The sequence below is a fragment of the Genypterus blacodes genome, unplaced genomic scaffold (assembly GCF_046128005.1).
Source record: "Genypterus blacodes isolate CSIRO-AG114 ecotype Tasmania unplaced genomic scaffold, CSIRO-AGI_Gbla_v1 ptg000108l_1, whole genome shotgun sequence".
Classification (NCBI taxonomy): Eukaryota; Metazoa; Chordata; class Actinopteri; order Ophidiiformes; family Ophidiidae; genus Genypterus; species Genypterus blacodes.
In genome coordinates this window covers 1,054,366-1,070,641 of record NW_027466912.1, presented here as the reverse complement: position 1 = coordinate 1,070,641, position 16,276 = coordinate 1,054,366, and the positions used below count along the sequence as shown (strand labels likewise).

The following is a 16,276-nucleotide window of genomic DNA, read 5'->3' as shown; positions in this document are numbered from 1 at the left end:
CATCAGCAAGTAATGGCGGTGAGAGGCAGGGATTGGTGATGAACTCATCAATGTTTACATACTGTATTTGCACAACTGTTTGATTGTATGTTTGAAGTGTGTGATTATCATTACCAATACTGACTGAAACCTGAACACCATCAACAAAAACCTCCAGTCCATTTGCTTCCTCTGCAAGTCTCCATTCAACCTGAAAGTAAAACATTAATATTAACACTTGCAATAATGTAATTTAAGTAGTGAAATCACAAAGAAATACAGTATGTTGGACATTTATTGGTTGTCTAAACTGAATCTCTCGTTCTGTCTGTCTCTCTCTTTCTCTCTCTCTCTCTCTCTCACACACACACACACACACACACACACACATAGGCACAAACATCCTGACCTTGCCAATGCCCTGGTGGAAGGCAGCCATGCGCACCACCACCGGGACTTCTTTGGTCGTCTGTGCGTCGCTTTGTAGCCTCTCAGTCTGTCCTTGCAGGGTAAAGATATTCGAGCCGGTGGCCAAAGAGAGCCGCACTATCACAAACTCTCCCAGGGCCTTGAAGGAATACTTTGTCCCGTCGAATGTGACAAAATGAAGGCTGCCGTACACCATTGCTGCAAGGACAACATGGACACAACATGGCATCTGAGCAAAAAAACGTATTTGCCAATTTCTTTTCTATTTCAACAATGACTACAGTTGTAGCTGCTCACCGACACCCTGTGCCGCCTTAGCTGGGTTACTTTGGTCAGAACTGGTCGCGCTGTAACCTTGGCAACGATCCAGGGGTCTCTTTTTGACGTAAAGGTGGCACAGGGGACTTTGAACACAACACCACTTGAATGGCAGTAGATCCCCATCTAAAGAGAAAGCTTTTGTTTAATATTGTGATTAGTGTTTAGTTATAGGCCTGTTTTGCACAACATGAAGTATTCTTTACCAATATGCTGCTGCGTGCTGTGTCCAGACAGGTAGCGTTCACTGTACCCCGCCAGCAGAGGGCCATCAGGATCATACACACACCTCTTCCCTGACCCATGCCTGTTGGACAGGATGGGCTGGAGGGTGTGTCCCCTGCCATCCCCCAAACGCTGACCTATCAGCTCATGCACAATGGAAGCATGATCACTGGGCAGCATCTCTGGCCCGAACAATAAGTCTGCCTCCGCCTGGGTGAGGGTACAGGGACAGGGGGGCAGCTCTTTTGCCCACTCTTCAGGGTCAGGCTCTCTCATTGCCCATGACTGACACTTGATGTGTGGATCTGAGTCTGCCTCTGTTGACCCTGTTAAAGGATATACCAGCTGACCTAGTTTCTTCATATTCCATTTCACCTGCTGGGGCCTGTATCTACCCTTGGGGCCAAAAAGATTTTCCGGCGGGGTAGTGGCCTCATTGTGGAAGTGCTCTCCTCCGTCTGTGTAGCCAATGAGTGCATTGTGGTAGAGCCTCTGTCCAGGACCCCAGCGCATGTCCCCGTAGCGCAGGAGAGCGAAGGAGCGCTCTCCATCCGTGGTGAGGATACACTGGAAAGTGTTGGTCTAAAGATAACAAAAATCAGAACAAAGTCAGTTATCGAGCAGAGTGAAAGACTATGTGAACTCAAACTGCTAATATTTCATTGATATTACATTAAACACTTACAAATACAGGACCAGATGTAATACACATTGCAGAAAGGGAATTGGATGAAGGCATTAACCAGGACAAGTGACACTGCATAACTATACTTTCCTGAGCCACCATTAGGGGGCACTAAAGTTCAAAAACACTTAACAAGAGAAAGGACTGAAAATTGACATTCTGAGCTGACAGTAGAGAGGCTCACATTGCACATAACAATGGCAAATAAAGTAGGACAACCTTGCAAGCAACCAGTAACACACATATCCACCTTACACTAACCCACTTTTATAAGTCATACAGTCTAGTGTGATACATTTCACTGAGACATGTTCCAAATGTTATTTTAGAATACTACTGTATCTCACAGGCAATAATTATGTAGATATATTATTTGAGATATCCAAATCCAAAGTACTCCTTTGCAGTAAACTCATCTGGTGCTAAGTCAGGTTATAAAATGATTGCTACGGACATTTAACTAATTTTGTTGGAGACCTGGGACATACTCTCAAAATCTATGAGCCTTACCTCATGTTCACCTCCATGTCACTAGCATATGCTGCTACTGTTCCCCTGTCACTCATCTTCCACCGCAAAAACAGATATTCCTTGATAATTTGTGACCCAATCTCCCCCTCTTTACCTCTGTGTGGTTGACCTTCTGGTAAGAGACAGGCATCACCCGGTCCCAGGTGATTTTTAGGATCCAGGCAGGGGTAAAACCAGGTCTGTCATTCTGCTTCTCAAACTCTGTGACATCGTTTGCTGTACGATTAAACACAACCTGGGAGTAGATATCTGACATATCCAGTTCATGGTATTCCTGAGAGATTAAAAAAAAAGTGTATGAAGATAGGATGAAACCCTTTCAATAATAAAATATAACTTGTTGTGACCCAATCCCTGATGACCTCTAACCTGATAGAAAAGCTGTCCATCCCCGATGGTGAGGTCCACATCATCCCAAAACACTGCCAACATTATTAAATTCTCCTTACCCACAAAACCAGAAGGGAAAGGATTGGGGAACAAAAAACGCTGATTTGTAGTGACAGGCTGAAACTGGACAAGGCCATTATCAGAAAACTGAGAGATGGAGAGAGAGACAGAGAGACAGAGAGAGAGATCAATTTGGTAATATTGAATCAATTATTGACTGTATTGTATGAGTCATAGCCATATCGTGACTAGTCACATAAAAAAAGACAAATAAAAATAGTCAAATAAAAACTGTTGTACTAAAATGTCACATTGGTCTATGGTAATATTTCCTCCATTGTGGCATATAAGCAGCACATTTGCTTGTGATTAATACTGTGCAGCAATCATATATTATCGCATTATCACATTTTATAGACTGTACATGGTAATCTTGTGTGTACTGTAATTGTAATATGTAACCATAATCACAAAGTTTCCTGAGTGCTCAAGACTGAAACCCTGATTCAATCTCCCTGTTGTAGTCTGCTGTATTGTAAATCATCATCAGCATCTGAACTTACATAAAGCCTGTGATATAATTTCCCCATAAAGGGGAAGCCTGTTGGTGGTATGATGTAAGGGGAGTTTCCATCTTCTGTGTCCATCTTTACTCCTTTGTCACCAACTCCTGCTCCAAACGGGTACAGGTCACTCTCTATTGGGCAAAAAATAGTTGGTGAACCAGTGGCACCAGTAAGGAAAGTTTAATATATATTCACTAATGCTACAACCGCATGACTTCATTTAAACTGATTAGATGTACAGTATCTATATGTCAAGCACGATTAGCATATAGCCCCATCGTCTGGCAGATGGATGGGGGTGACTGAAAAGCTTATCAGTCCCATTTTGGTGAGTTTCCATGTTTCACTGCAAGTGATAGAGGAAATTCCACCATTTCTATACGTAATTATGTATAGTTTTCAGCTCATACCCAAGGCTGTTTTTCTTGGCCAATTAAAGTTCCCTGCACAACTCTGGAACACCCACACAGGTGATTCAGTTTAAGCTGATTACTGTGACTTTGATTTTGTCGCAGCTGTCAGGGTGGGACGACAAATAAACTACCCTAGATCTTTTTCGCTTTCACTCAACGACAGTCTTAGAACTAAAACGCCTGTTTGCAATAAAGTACTAGTCTTATATGATTAACAAATTCTGGTACCCTTCATAACTCTGATCTCTTGTCTGCACACTGTGTTGGTTTGGGGACAGGAACATGTGAAAGACCCCTGCAGGTTGGTGCAGGATGATTGCTCAGAGCAGACCGTGGGTAATGCACACTCATTGAAATCTACACATCCTCCCTCTCCGTGTCCATTGTCTTTGGTTGCATTCCAGCCATGTTTACACAGGCACTTGTATCCTCCTACGTGGTTGAAGCAGGTGGCAGCAGAGTGACACTGACCATTCTCCTGTTGACACTCATTAACGTCTACACACAGAGGCCCAATACTAATAAACCCTGGCCTACACAAACATACGAATGATCCAGGGGTGTTAAGGCACTGAGCGAGAGGGTGGCACGCCTCGGTCAGGACAACACACTCATCCAAGTCATTGCACCTCTTGCCATCTCCAGCATATCCCAGAGGACAATGACACGAAAATGAGCCTGGGAAGTTCCAGCACCGTGCCAAGGGGTCACATGATGAATTCTCACATTCATTGATGTCCGCGCACACTTGCCCCTCCTCACGATATCCCGGTGGACATGAGCAGTGGTATGCTCCGGGCAGGTTGGTACACACCTGGTCCAAGCGGCAGGCGGTGTTACCTATGCATTCGTCTATATCCTCACAGCCCTGGCTAGTGGGAGCATACCCGGGTTCACATGGACACAGAAAGGACCCTATTGTGTTATTGCACAAGGAATGCTCAGGGCAAGGGCTGATATCTGTCGTGTTACACTCATCTAAATCCTGGCACTCTGTACCATTCAGAATGAATCCATTGTCACAGGGGCAGAGGTAGGACCCGTGAATATTGACGCATGTAGAATTTGCCTGACACACTGAGAAGTTGAAGGAGTCTGAACACTCATCCAGATCAACACAAACACTTCCATTATTCCCGAATCCTTGGAGGCATTCACAGTAATATGAGCTCATAATGTTCTTACAAATCCCATTGATACAAAGCTCTCCTGTCTTAGTCTCATTGCATTCATCAATATCCACACACAGATCATGTACCCTGGAAAATCCATTGTCACAAAGACACACATAGCTGCCATTGTTGTTGATGCACATGCTATGTTCTGGACAAGTGGAGTTGACTAGGCACTCATCAATATCCTCACAGCCGGTATAGTTCCCCTGATAACCTTCCCAGCAATCACAGGTAAAAGATCCCAGTGTGTTTAGGCAGTCAGAGGCATTCGGACACCGGATTAGGCCAAGGGAGCACTCGTCCACATCCAAACACAAGGAGCTATTAGCTGAGAAACCTGTGTTACATGGACATTGGTAGCTCCCCTCTACATTAGCACAGGTACTATTATCGGGGCATGTAAAGTTCCCTGTGACACACTCATCCACGTCCTGGCAGTGTGTGCCATTATGTTGATAACCTTTCCAGCAGTCACAGCTGTAGGATCCGTTGGTGTTTGAGCAATTGGAGAATTCAGGGCAGATATCGAGCGGTGATACGTCGCACTCGTCCACATCCCAGCATTCAGTGCCATTGCCCGTGTAACCTTTGTCACACTGGCAGTAGAAGGAACCGAGGTCCAAGTAGCACCTAGCAAGTGGATGGCAGGCACGACTTGCATTCAGGCAGTGGTTTTCACTCATACATGTGCCCTGATCATACACCAGACCCAAGACACAGGAACAGGTGTACGAACCGATAGTATTGCCACAAGACATGTTCCTACTACAGGGTGTGGCTATTTGACATTCATCCACATCCTCACAAACAAACCCATCTCCCCAGTACCCGTCCTGGCACTGGCAGAGGTAGGACCCTTCTGTGTTGCGGCACAAAGCTTCTGTACTGCAGTTGTGTAGTTGGGTCGAGTTCAGTTCGCACTCATTCACATCCTGGCAGTCAAGGCCAGTGCCATCTGTGCCAGGGGGGCAAGTACAGTAGTAAGATCCAGGCGTGTTAATGCAGATGGCTACCGGATGGCAGCCTCCATTTTGGACTTGGCACTCATCAATGTCTACAATTTATCCAAAACAGGACAGCGTCAGGAGAACAGCCCCAGATGAAACCTCAAAAGAGAGTCCACTTATGAGGTCACACGAACAAAGTAGTATAGTATGATTAGAATAAGGGGATGATGCTTACCAGAACAGTTCTTCCCATCTCCTGTGAAGCCACTGAGACAGGAGCAGAGATGGCTCCCTATGGTGTTGACACAGTTGGCAAAGTCACTGCACTCGTGTTGCTCTGTATCACATTCATTCACATCTAGAAAGGTGATGACAGTGGGTTAGGGCAACAGGGAGGAAGACAGGACAGAAATTAAGCCTGCGAAAGTTCACCAACACATTCATTAATCCATATTTGTTGGCCAAATATATGCTAACGTGTCAAAATCTCAGAAAATAGCAGCTCTATTTCTCTGGTCCTCTCATTTCATAGTAAAATGTGTTGGAATTGGACTTAGAATGAGGAAGAGCGATACTGAGAATGGATTAACTGTCACCCACAACAACCACTCTAACTCAGAGAGCCATCAACATTGATTTCATAAGTAATATTTGGATAGATTTAATTTGAGGGATAAAAGCTTATATCTGGGTTTCTATCATCAGTCATCTGTTTACTCAGAATAATGGTACATCATATTTCATACACTTGCTACAGTTCATTGATTACTACAAATTCAATTAAGTAGTATCATTTATTGAAAAAGAAGAGCAGCGTTTTACCGACACACTCTGTTCCATTCCGTGTGTAGCCCTGTTCGCAGACGCAGGAAAACGATCCGGGAGAATTCACACACTTCTCGTTTTGCCCAGTTTCAATTCCTGGGCAAATGTTGTCGATTTGGCACTCATCTATGTCAGAGCAAATCATTCCATTGCCCGCATATCCCCGGTCACACACACACTGGTAACCGGTGGGTGAAGGGTGGCACAGCCCGTGTTGATCGCAGGGTGGGTCACACAACATACTGGGTAGGCGGCAGGAGTCATTGGAGGCCACTGTGCCGTTCAAACAGGAACAGACATAAGCACCGGGGGAGTTGACACACTGTGAGAAAATGGGGCAGATGGTCTCAGAGATGGTGCACTCATCGTTGTCCTCGCAAGAGAAGCCATCACCTTCGAAACCTTTTTGACAGGAACAAGCAAAGCCTCCTATGTAATTGGTGCACTGCGCACGTGTGTGGCACGAGCCAAGGGAACACTCATCTGTGTCCTCACATTCGGTGCCATTTCCTGTGAAACCTCTCTTACAGGTGCAAGTGTGGGACCCAATCGTGTTGCGGCATGTGGCATTGACATGGCAAGGGTCGCCTCTACACTCATCCATATCCTCACAGCCCATGTTTCTGGCTGGACGATAATAACCGACCTTGCAGGGGCACGTGTATGAACCTTCGTTGTTGGTGCACTGTTCATTCTCATCACATAGATTGTCCTGTTCTTCGCACTCATCTACATCGTCACAAATGGTTTCATTGACCATCTTAAAGCCGCTTTCGCACGTGCATGTGAAGGAGCCCTGGTTGTTGTCACATCTTGCCCTATTCCCGCACCCGCCATTATTCCCAAGACACTCATTCACGTCGTTGCACTGGGTCCCGTCTCCAAAGTAGCCCATCTTGCAGGTGCAGATGAAGTTGCCAGGTACGTTAGTGCAATTGGCATCAATGTGGCACCGAGTGATCAGCAAGCATTCATCCTCATCCACACAAGTAATGCCGTTGCCATTGTACCCAGCTTTACATTTGCAAGAGAAAGAGCCTGGTGAATTGGTACAGGTGGCGTCGGTGCTGCACTGTCCTGCAGCGCACTCATCCTGGTCATTACACTCAGAGTTATTGAAGTAGAAGCCTATGCCACAGTCACAGTAGAATGATCCATCAACGTTAACGCAGTTTGTGGTGGAGGGACAGACGGAGGTTGTTTGACACTCATCAATGTCCAAACATATCTGTCCATCTCCTTCAAAACCTCCCAGACAAGAGCACTCGTAGCTTCCCAGGCTATTGCTACAAATTGCATTTTGGTCACATAGATTTTCTTCATTGCATTCATTTATGTCCTGACATCTCAGTCCGTTTCCTCTTAAACCTGTTTTGCATGTGCACAGGTATGACCCCTGGGTGTTAGAACAAGTTGCATACTGATTGCAGATATTGGATGCACATTCATCAATGTCCACACAGTTTCTCCCATTGCTTTCAAAGCCATTGTTGCAGGTGCACTGGTAGGTGCCAGGCAGATTTTTACAGCCTTTATAACCAAGTGAGGAAGAACACACTTGAGGAGTCTCTGAACATTCATCTATATCAAGACACAGGTAGTTTCCATTGCCTTTATAGCCTTTATTACAGTCACACACATAGGCTCCAGGACTGTTGGTGCAGGTGGCATTCCAATGGCAAATATTTCGGTTTATGCATTCATTAATATCCACGCATTGAAACCCATCGCCATTGAAGCCGACTCCACATCTGCAGCTGCGCCAACCCTCCGTGTTTCTACATAGGGCGTTGGCGTGGCATCCCCCATTGTCTGTCTTGCACTCGTTAATGTCCTCGCATTTGGTGCCATCCCCAGAATATCCACTGATACATTCACAGCTGAAGCTGCCCATGGTGTTGTTGCAGCGGGCTTTTAAATGGCAGCCATTCAAGCCTGTTGTACACTCATCAATGTCAGTGCAATTTAGCCCATCGCCTGAGAAGCCATTGCGACATTTACAGCTGACACCATTTTTCCTCAGACACTCAGCCTCGGCGTGGCACTCAAATCCTTCTGCCCTGCAGATCGCTGGATCAATACCTGAGAAGGACAGAGGAAAGAGACATATTGAATATGTGCTCTTAAAATAAAAATGTGTTGAATATGTGGATTGTGTTTAAATTCCATGACTCACCTGCACAACAGTATTCCAGCACTGTGCATAGACTTATCAGCCACAGCAGTGGAAACCTATGGGGGCAAAAAAAACAATTATGTTAGAATTTAAAATGGAAAGTCTTTTGTTTTTCATAAAGAGAGGTCAATTTAAACACTGTACCAGGACTCCATCTTTGCAAATCTATCTACCATCTATGTGGTGGATTTGGTAAAATGTGTGTTTGCTCCAGAAGTCATTAGCAACAACACATACATCTAAACAACCTCTTAAGCTTTGTACCATCCAGCTTTGCTCCTGTCCTGGATGGCAGATAAAATAGGTTCTACAGAGTATATGTTACCCCTCTTACTTTCTGTTTCTAACCTACTTTCAAACCACTAAACAATGGTCTGGTATCTATTGTTACTATGGGCCAAATGCACGCACTGAGACGTATTATCACCTGCTGAGGTCATTGAGCTGTTAGTGTCACCTGGTCCTTTATTATGTTACATAACAGATTCCTATTAGGTAATTAACATGATGTGTCTTGTTTTAACATTTGAATGAGACAGCAAAAGAAAATGTATTGTAGATTCCTAAATAACAACACTTCAAGATTTTGTTCAGTTCTTCCATAAATTAATCTGGACTCTTAAACTGAAATAATGCGGATCTATCAAATTTAAGTGAAGAACTGTAAATAAATCTTTTAGAGAATTGTGGATATCCAATCTGATTGACTGGCAACCTGCCTCATGTCCAATGATTGCTAAAATGGACTACAACCCCCTGTGACCCCACACATGATAAAATGATGGGCGAATTTAGTGTTAACAATGCCATACTCAGAGCATGTTTATCTGTCATTCCAATAATTTGATAGACAATAGCTCGAGGAAATAACTGAAGTGAAGGGGAAATATGACTAAACTAATCCCAGTTTGTTACGCTTGGGTTACCATTTAAATGCTAATCTCCCCTTTAGGATATGGCCGGCTGTTGTCTGTGTCTCTGGGGAAGGCTGTACACTGGTAGACAGGAAGACCATGAGGCAGACTCCTGTTACATAAATACAGAACTTTCTATTGTAAATCATATCAATCATCCTTAAGGGACAGAAACAGGAACTGAGATGCATCGGAAAGCTGCATGATCACCAAGTAGCCGTAAAAAGATGTGAAACGAGGAAATGTTAAAGCTTGTGGACTCTCGATCTTCTTAAATATGTAACTGTTATTTACATTAAGAAATTATTTATTCAGTTTTTGTGGCTTTTTTTGATTTATAATCTGCAGCTAAATCTCTTCTTGGAAAAGGACAATGGATGTAATCTGACTAACATAGCACAGATTTGTGAACAGTTATAAAGATGAAGATGGTTATAGATTAAATTTGACTTGGTAAACAAAATAAAAAATAAATTGAATTAAATGTAAAATGAATGAATCTGGCTAAGATCTCACTTTTGAAAGAAAACCAAAAGATTTGAAGGAAAAGCTCAACAATCCAATCATAATCATCATATATCAATATTGTGGAAGGAAATAATGATGATGTGGCAAAATGACAGCAAGTACAACTGGATATGAATATATTTCAGCTAAAACTTAGAAGTAACTTAAAAGTTAACTGGAAATGAAGTTTCAACTAAATTTTTAAAGTTTCAACTCTAATATACACAGCAAAAGACTCAAATCTTTACTCACCGCATATTTTCTTATCCCCTGTTGGGGTGAGAGAGTACAGACTCCCCTCCACTGGACCTGCTACTTCCTTGTGTCCCGTCCTCTATGTCTTGTCCGTGGAATTGGAACCTCTGTCATCGCACAGCCTCTTCCTCCTCCACCTCTGTCTTGTTTCCTCCACCCACCAGAGCTGGGACAATGGTCATCATCACCATCCCAAACAATTCCCTGATATCTTAAACCTCTGAGAAGGGGAACGCCCATATTGCTCTGTTATGTGGCAGCTCTCACACAATACCTGGTTCAGTCCCCCAAGGCCTGTGTTTGTCCTACTCACTGTGGAAAAGAAAAAAAGACACCAAATAGACTTTTATCCCCTTCATATCCAGGCAGAAAGGGGCATGGAGGCTAAAAGGTGAATTTTTAAGATAGTATCAAGGATGTAGAATTAACTGCTCAATCAAATATTACACATTATACCCTATGTGTAGCTACTATAACAACCTACACTATTTCAGCTGAGTTAATAATGAACTGATTGATTTAATGACTTTTACTCATTATGCTGCCTTATGTACAGTATGTGACAAAATACATCAGATTTACACAAATAAATACATTTAGATCAGTTCCTGCGTTATCCCAAAATACAATCATAACATTTTATTTTAGATTTAGATCTAGGAGGGTTTTCGTTCAGTCTCAAGATGGAGTCAGCCCTGTGTACAGCGCAGTAACAGACACTGTAATCAATCCTCGCAGGAACTACTTGAACAATACGGTCACCACAGGTACTGGGCGGCTTTGCTCCATTCATAGATGAGAAAACCTAGACAGGTGTCATAAAGTGTAAAGAGCTAATAAGATGAGTATGTATACCTGTTTATCTTTGTTAAACTTGACATTTAAGTCAAATTGTGACCTACACAGAGATGATGAGAGACAAAAAAAAGAGTTCAAGAGAATTCAACTATTCTGATTCTGAAGTAAAAGGCACTCAGAGAACCTTGTGCTTTCTATTGATCTTTCCATCCATGTCTTCACTTCCTGGCCTTTTGAAATGACATCAAATAAAATAGACTAAGAGAGACAGATTAAATAATGCCTTTCCAGGAAATGCCATCTGGATCCTCCTGTGGTCAGGTCCTCATTCATTAGACATGCTGCCTCTGAGCCAGTGAGCAACTGACAATAATTGAACTTAACAGTGTTTTCGCCATGTTGATGCTCTAGATAACAATCTTGTGAATGTAGAAAGAAAGAAAGAAAGAAAGAAAGAAAGAAAGGAAGGAAGAAGAAAGAAAGAAAGAAAGAAAGAAAGAAAGAAAGAAAGAAAGAAAGAAAGAAAGAAAGAAAGAAAGAAAGAAAGAAGGAAATATATTTGATTTGATTTGCCTTCCAGTGCAGTAGTGTATTTTATATTTAGCTGACAGAGGATGATCACGAGGCCTGAAGCTGTGACTCAGGTGTGTCATCCAGCCATGTGTGACTCACATACCTGAGACATGTTCTGTTTTCACAACCTCTGGTTTCAGTCTTGTAAGATGCTTGCCATATTTACATCACATTGGTTGTTTTGGGTGTATTTGTATCACCACGTTGTACATAAGACATTTTAACAGTATGATATAAAATAAGAGTTTACAACCCTGCAAAGCCACAAGCGTTAATGTAGATGAAGTTTAATAGCTGATGAATGTAGATGTATGTCCAAATATATGATTCAATAAAATGTATATATTAAGCATTCTTATGTACACCTTTAAGAATAAAAAGGTTTGTATCACAAACTCTTGGCAGAACATTATAGAAATAATCAAGATCTCAAGGATATCTGAACATTGGAGTAACTTTATTATGATTATTCACTCAAAGGGACGATATACATTCGTGGAGAAGACACAATCATTAACGACTGAAAGTTTAATAAAATCAAAAAGGCAAGAGCGAGAACAGAAACCAAATATGGACACAACGGAAATAAGGTGCGTTCACCTCCAACTCCGCCTTCCGTATTAAAATTAGACTGACGTCATGAGACTGGAAATCTTATAAATTTAGTAGCAAACGTCTCTCTATCAGTTAGGCAGCAACAACCAAACGGGAATAACATTTAGTTCGCTTTATAAACTAAATTACTTCCTATTAATAATTTTGGTGATTAGTAGTGCTTCTTTGTTTACCTGGTGAACGGCAGTGGTTACGTTTCTCAACAAACAGGTTTGACCGGGACACACCTGCGGGAAGAAAAGGAAGTCTGTGCGCCTGCATTCTACTTTTACTCCGGCTCTGAGCTTTGTAGACGACGGACGGATACAAAGCCAACAAGGGAAACCTGCATATTTCCTCATTTAAGGCTTATATTTCTTCGTTGAACATGAAAATGTGGATCGCTCTCCTCCTCGCCACCCTGGCTGTAGGAGCCTCAGCTCAAAGCTGTAAGTAGTTTGATTTAAACACGGTTTGTAGATTTAACCTTTGGCGGGGTGGGGTTCAACTTTGGTGAATTTAATTAAAACTGTTTAATTAAAAGTGTATATTATATATTTAGTGGGAGTGTGTGTCCAAAGTGAGATTAGAAGCAGTTCAGCTCGTAAACGCAGTGGGTTTCGGTGCAGAGTGGGGGTTGGGAGGGTTTAGTCCCGCTTTCAAGGGACCTCGATGATACCTGAAACCAACGCCCAGCAGTGAGCAAACCTGCTGCACCACCTGTTGGACTTGGCCCTCTTATGTTTATAGGGCTAGGAGACAAAGCTTAATCTAACACATTGAACAGAGCATTATTAAGCTTATTATTAATGTGACATGGTTATCTAACAGCAAAACGTACTTAAGCAATATTTCCCAATATTATGAGGGAGTTCCATGTCGTCAGTGCGAACACAATGACTGAATATATTAAAGAGGAACAATTTGATGTTTTCAACGATTTATGCGGTTGTGATTGTGTAAGCCTCATTTTAAAACGCACTTAAAGGGGCTGGTGATGGGAGTATATGCTTTGTTTAGCTTTTTGGTTTGGAAATCGAATTCATTCATTAATAGTAACATGTTATGTGTTTTCTGTACAGGTAAATGTGACACTATGAAGTGGGGCACCTGTGAAGGTCCTCCGTGCCAATGTACCCTTCTGATTGGCGCCAATATGAAACAAAATGTGGACTGCAAAAAATGTAAGTACAAGATGTTTATTTGACTTAAGAAACCCTTCACTTTGTAGTGGGGTGTTGTTCTTGAGTTTAACAAGCCTCTTCCCCATCCCTAGTGGTTCCCAAGTGCTACTTGATGAAGGCTGAGATGTACAGAGCTTCCAAGGGTCTGGACACCCGTACACTTGGAGGAAAGCCAGTGGAGACTGCTTTTGTTGACAACGACGGCATCTATGACCCAGAGTGTGAAAATGACGGCAAATTCAGGGCCAAGCAGTGCAATGGCACTGAATGCTGGTGTGTCAACAGTGCCGGTGTTCGTCGTTCTGACAAAGGTGACTCAAGCGTCAAGTGCGAGCATGTGGAGACCTAGTAAGTGTTTTATTTCATTAAAGTACAATGCTAGAGTGTGGGTGAATGGTGTACAACAGTTAAATCTTTACTATCTTGTTTCCTTTTCTAGCTGGATTCGGCTGCAGCTGACACACAAAGCAGTGTCAAAGCCAGTGGATGTTGGCAAGCTGAAGCAGTAAGCATATTTACAGGCTGTTTACAGTCTAAAACCTTTGTCATTGTCAGAATTTCTGTTTAATATAATGACTGCCCCTTTCCTTTGTGCAGGGCCATTGCAGATGCCATCCACACCCGCTATCAAAACTTTAACAAGGACCTGGTCAAGGACATCGAGGTGAGTGAGGGCGTGGCTTATTCAAGACTTGTCATTGTTGCATTTTAGAGAAATACATGAAAAGAAAGTACCCCTTTTGGATGAATACTAACCTATCTGCCATTCTGCAGTATGACGCTGATGCCCGCCTGATTGTGGTGGATGTGAAGAAGCCAATGGGAGAGCGCAAGAGTGACCTGACTCATTTGGCCTACTACATGGAGAAAGATGTATGTCCAAGCATTTTTCACTCATCATTCTATGGTTGGAAGGTTCGAAAGAGAGTCCCACTCACACAACCGTGTCCTTTTTGTGTCATCTTCTCCTGTAGGTGAAGATTCTGCCCCTGTTCAACGAGCAGGCCAAATTCGAGCCCGTTGTGGACAGCCAGAAGCTGGAGATGGAGAATATCCTGGTGTACTATGTGGATGAGGTGCCCCCAACATTCACCATGAAGGCCCTGACTGGTGGAATCATTGCTGTCATTGTGGTGGTGGTGCTGGCTGTGGTTGCTGGCCTGCTGATCCTGGTGAGTGCTTCTCTTTGTTCTTACACATTTAGCACGATAACCATGATCATAGCTGTGTGAGTAGCATTTGTTCTACACATTAATCCTAATTATTATTTCCTTGTGTCCTTAGTTCTTTGCCAGGAGGAGACAGCAGCAGCAGTATGCCAAGGCAGAGGTGAGTTAATGTGGAATTTTCTCAAATTGTATGAATTGCTCTCTGTTGAAATGGCTGCTTTGGATTCTAAAGTATTTGACTCTTTCTGTCTTTATCTTCAATTTCAGCCCAGAGAGCTGGATGCCATGTAAAGCCTTCATCACCGTGGGGAGTCAGAGGGGTCAGCCTGGTATCTGGATGAACTTATTTACTGTGGGAGTGTGCCATTTTCTACATTTTACTTGACGGATGCAGATTGTAAAGGAACAATCAACTTTTTTTTTTTTTTTGTGTGTTGTCGGCACTATTGGAACAATCATTTTATTTATAAATTGTAAAGTCCTGAGCATCATCCCCATCTATATGCCATAAAGATCTGGGCTTTTTAAAAAAAAAACACGCCCCACATATGCCGAATTTTAATGTTTGTTTGGAGTTGATTTAATACCATGTCGTAGATTGTACAGTTTCTTACTGATGTGTGTATTGTTGAACTGTTTTTAATAAAAGTGATTTCAATGTCTAACTGTGTGTTTGCTTGACATTGGGTTTGTTGTTGTTGGCTGTTCTGTTTATGGACCAGGTGCTCTTCCCACTGTGGAAAAGTACTGCAGGTAGTTTGGGGGAGGGGGGTTGTGTGAGGTGGCGTTCTATGGGAACCTATTTTGCATGTTGGTAGCTCTGAAACAATTCTTCACTTGTGACAAATTTAAATTAACAGGATTCCCAACTATAAAAGTCAAAATCACAAAACCTCCTATTGAAATCCTTGCCATTGAAAAGGGTGCTGTCCCTTCCTTTCAAATGCTATAAGATGGCTGCTTTGATGTGGAGGAAAATGGAGGGTTAAACTGCCTCTTGTCTACATGGCTGTTGTGTTGGTGTCTTTCGTCCTCCCAGGTGAGTCAGAATGGGTGTGGCAGCCGCGTGTCGCATGTGTTGCTACCTTATTTGCCCTCGAAACGGCTGTGATCCCTGCGTTACATCGGTCACGTTTAAAACATTTGGAAGTATTTTCAAATACACAAATGGCCAACAATTTGTGACCTTGGATGATCAAGAAGGAATAGCATAATTAGATCTCGTCATGTTTATGTAATGTGTAAACAGCTGAGACAGCAAGTGTATGTGTGTAATCTGAACTATGTGTTGGTGATACTGATGACGGAGACGGTGTTGCTGTATGTAGATACTAAAGTCAACACCTGTTTGTGTAGAGTAAGGCGGCAAGTCATTTCTGTCTTTCTCTGTGAAACTGTGCAGCATCATGTCAAACCTGTCTGTCAGGACTGCACTCATGAATCGTGCTGTATGTTCACAACAAATACTGAAGGGACTGGGCAGGGACCTGTTTCACAACTAAACCATAACTCACCGGCAAGCACAGTGAAATCAGGTGAAACTCCAGCTTTGTCAAAAGTAGGTCTAGAGAAAAATGTTTTTTTTTGAGAATTGGAATCCAACTGTAAAGAATGGTGCGTGTG

General features: G+C 42.7%; 1 protein-coding gene across 1 annotated transcript; it reads left to right on the top strand.

Moving 5' to 3' along the window:
* Window positions 1-12,376: 12,376 nt before the first annotated feature.
* On the top strand, window positions 12,377-15,318 carry epcam (epithelial cell adhesion molecule). Its single transcript, XM_076160964.1, has 9 exons — window positions 12,377-12,749; window positions 13,383-13,484; window positions 13,577-13,832; window positions 13,924-13,989; window positions 14,082-14,148; window positions 14,259-14,357; window positions 14,459-14,656; window positions 14,769-14,813; window positions 14,921-15,318. The coding sequence occupies exons 1-9, from the start codon at window positions 12,689-12,691 to the stop codon at window positions 14,942-14,944; spliced, it is 918 nt and encodes a 305-aa protein (XP_076017079.1). The 5' UTR covers window positions 12,377-12,688; the 3' UTR covers window positions 14,945-15,318.
* Window positions 15,319-16,276: the final 958 nt, after the last annotated feature.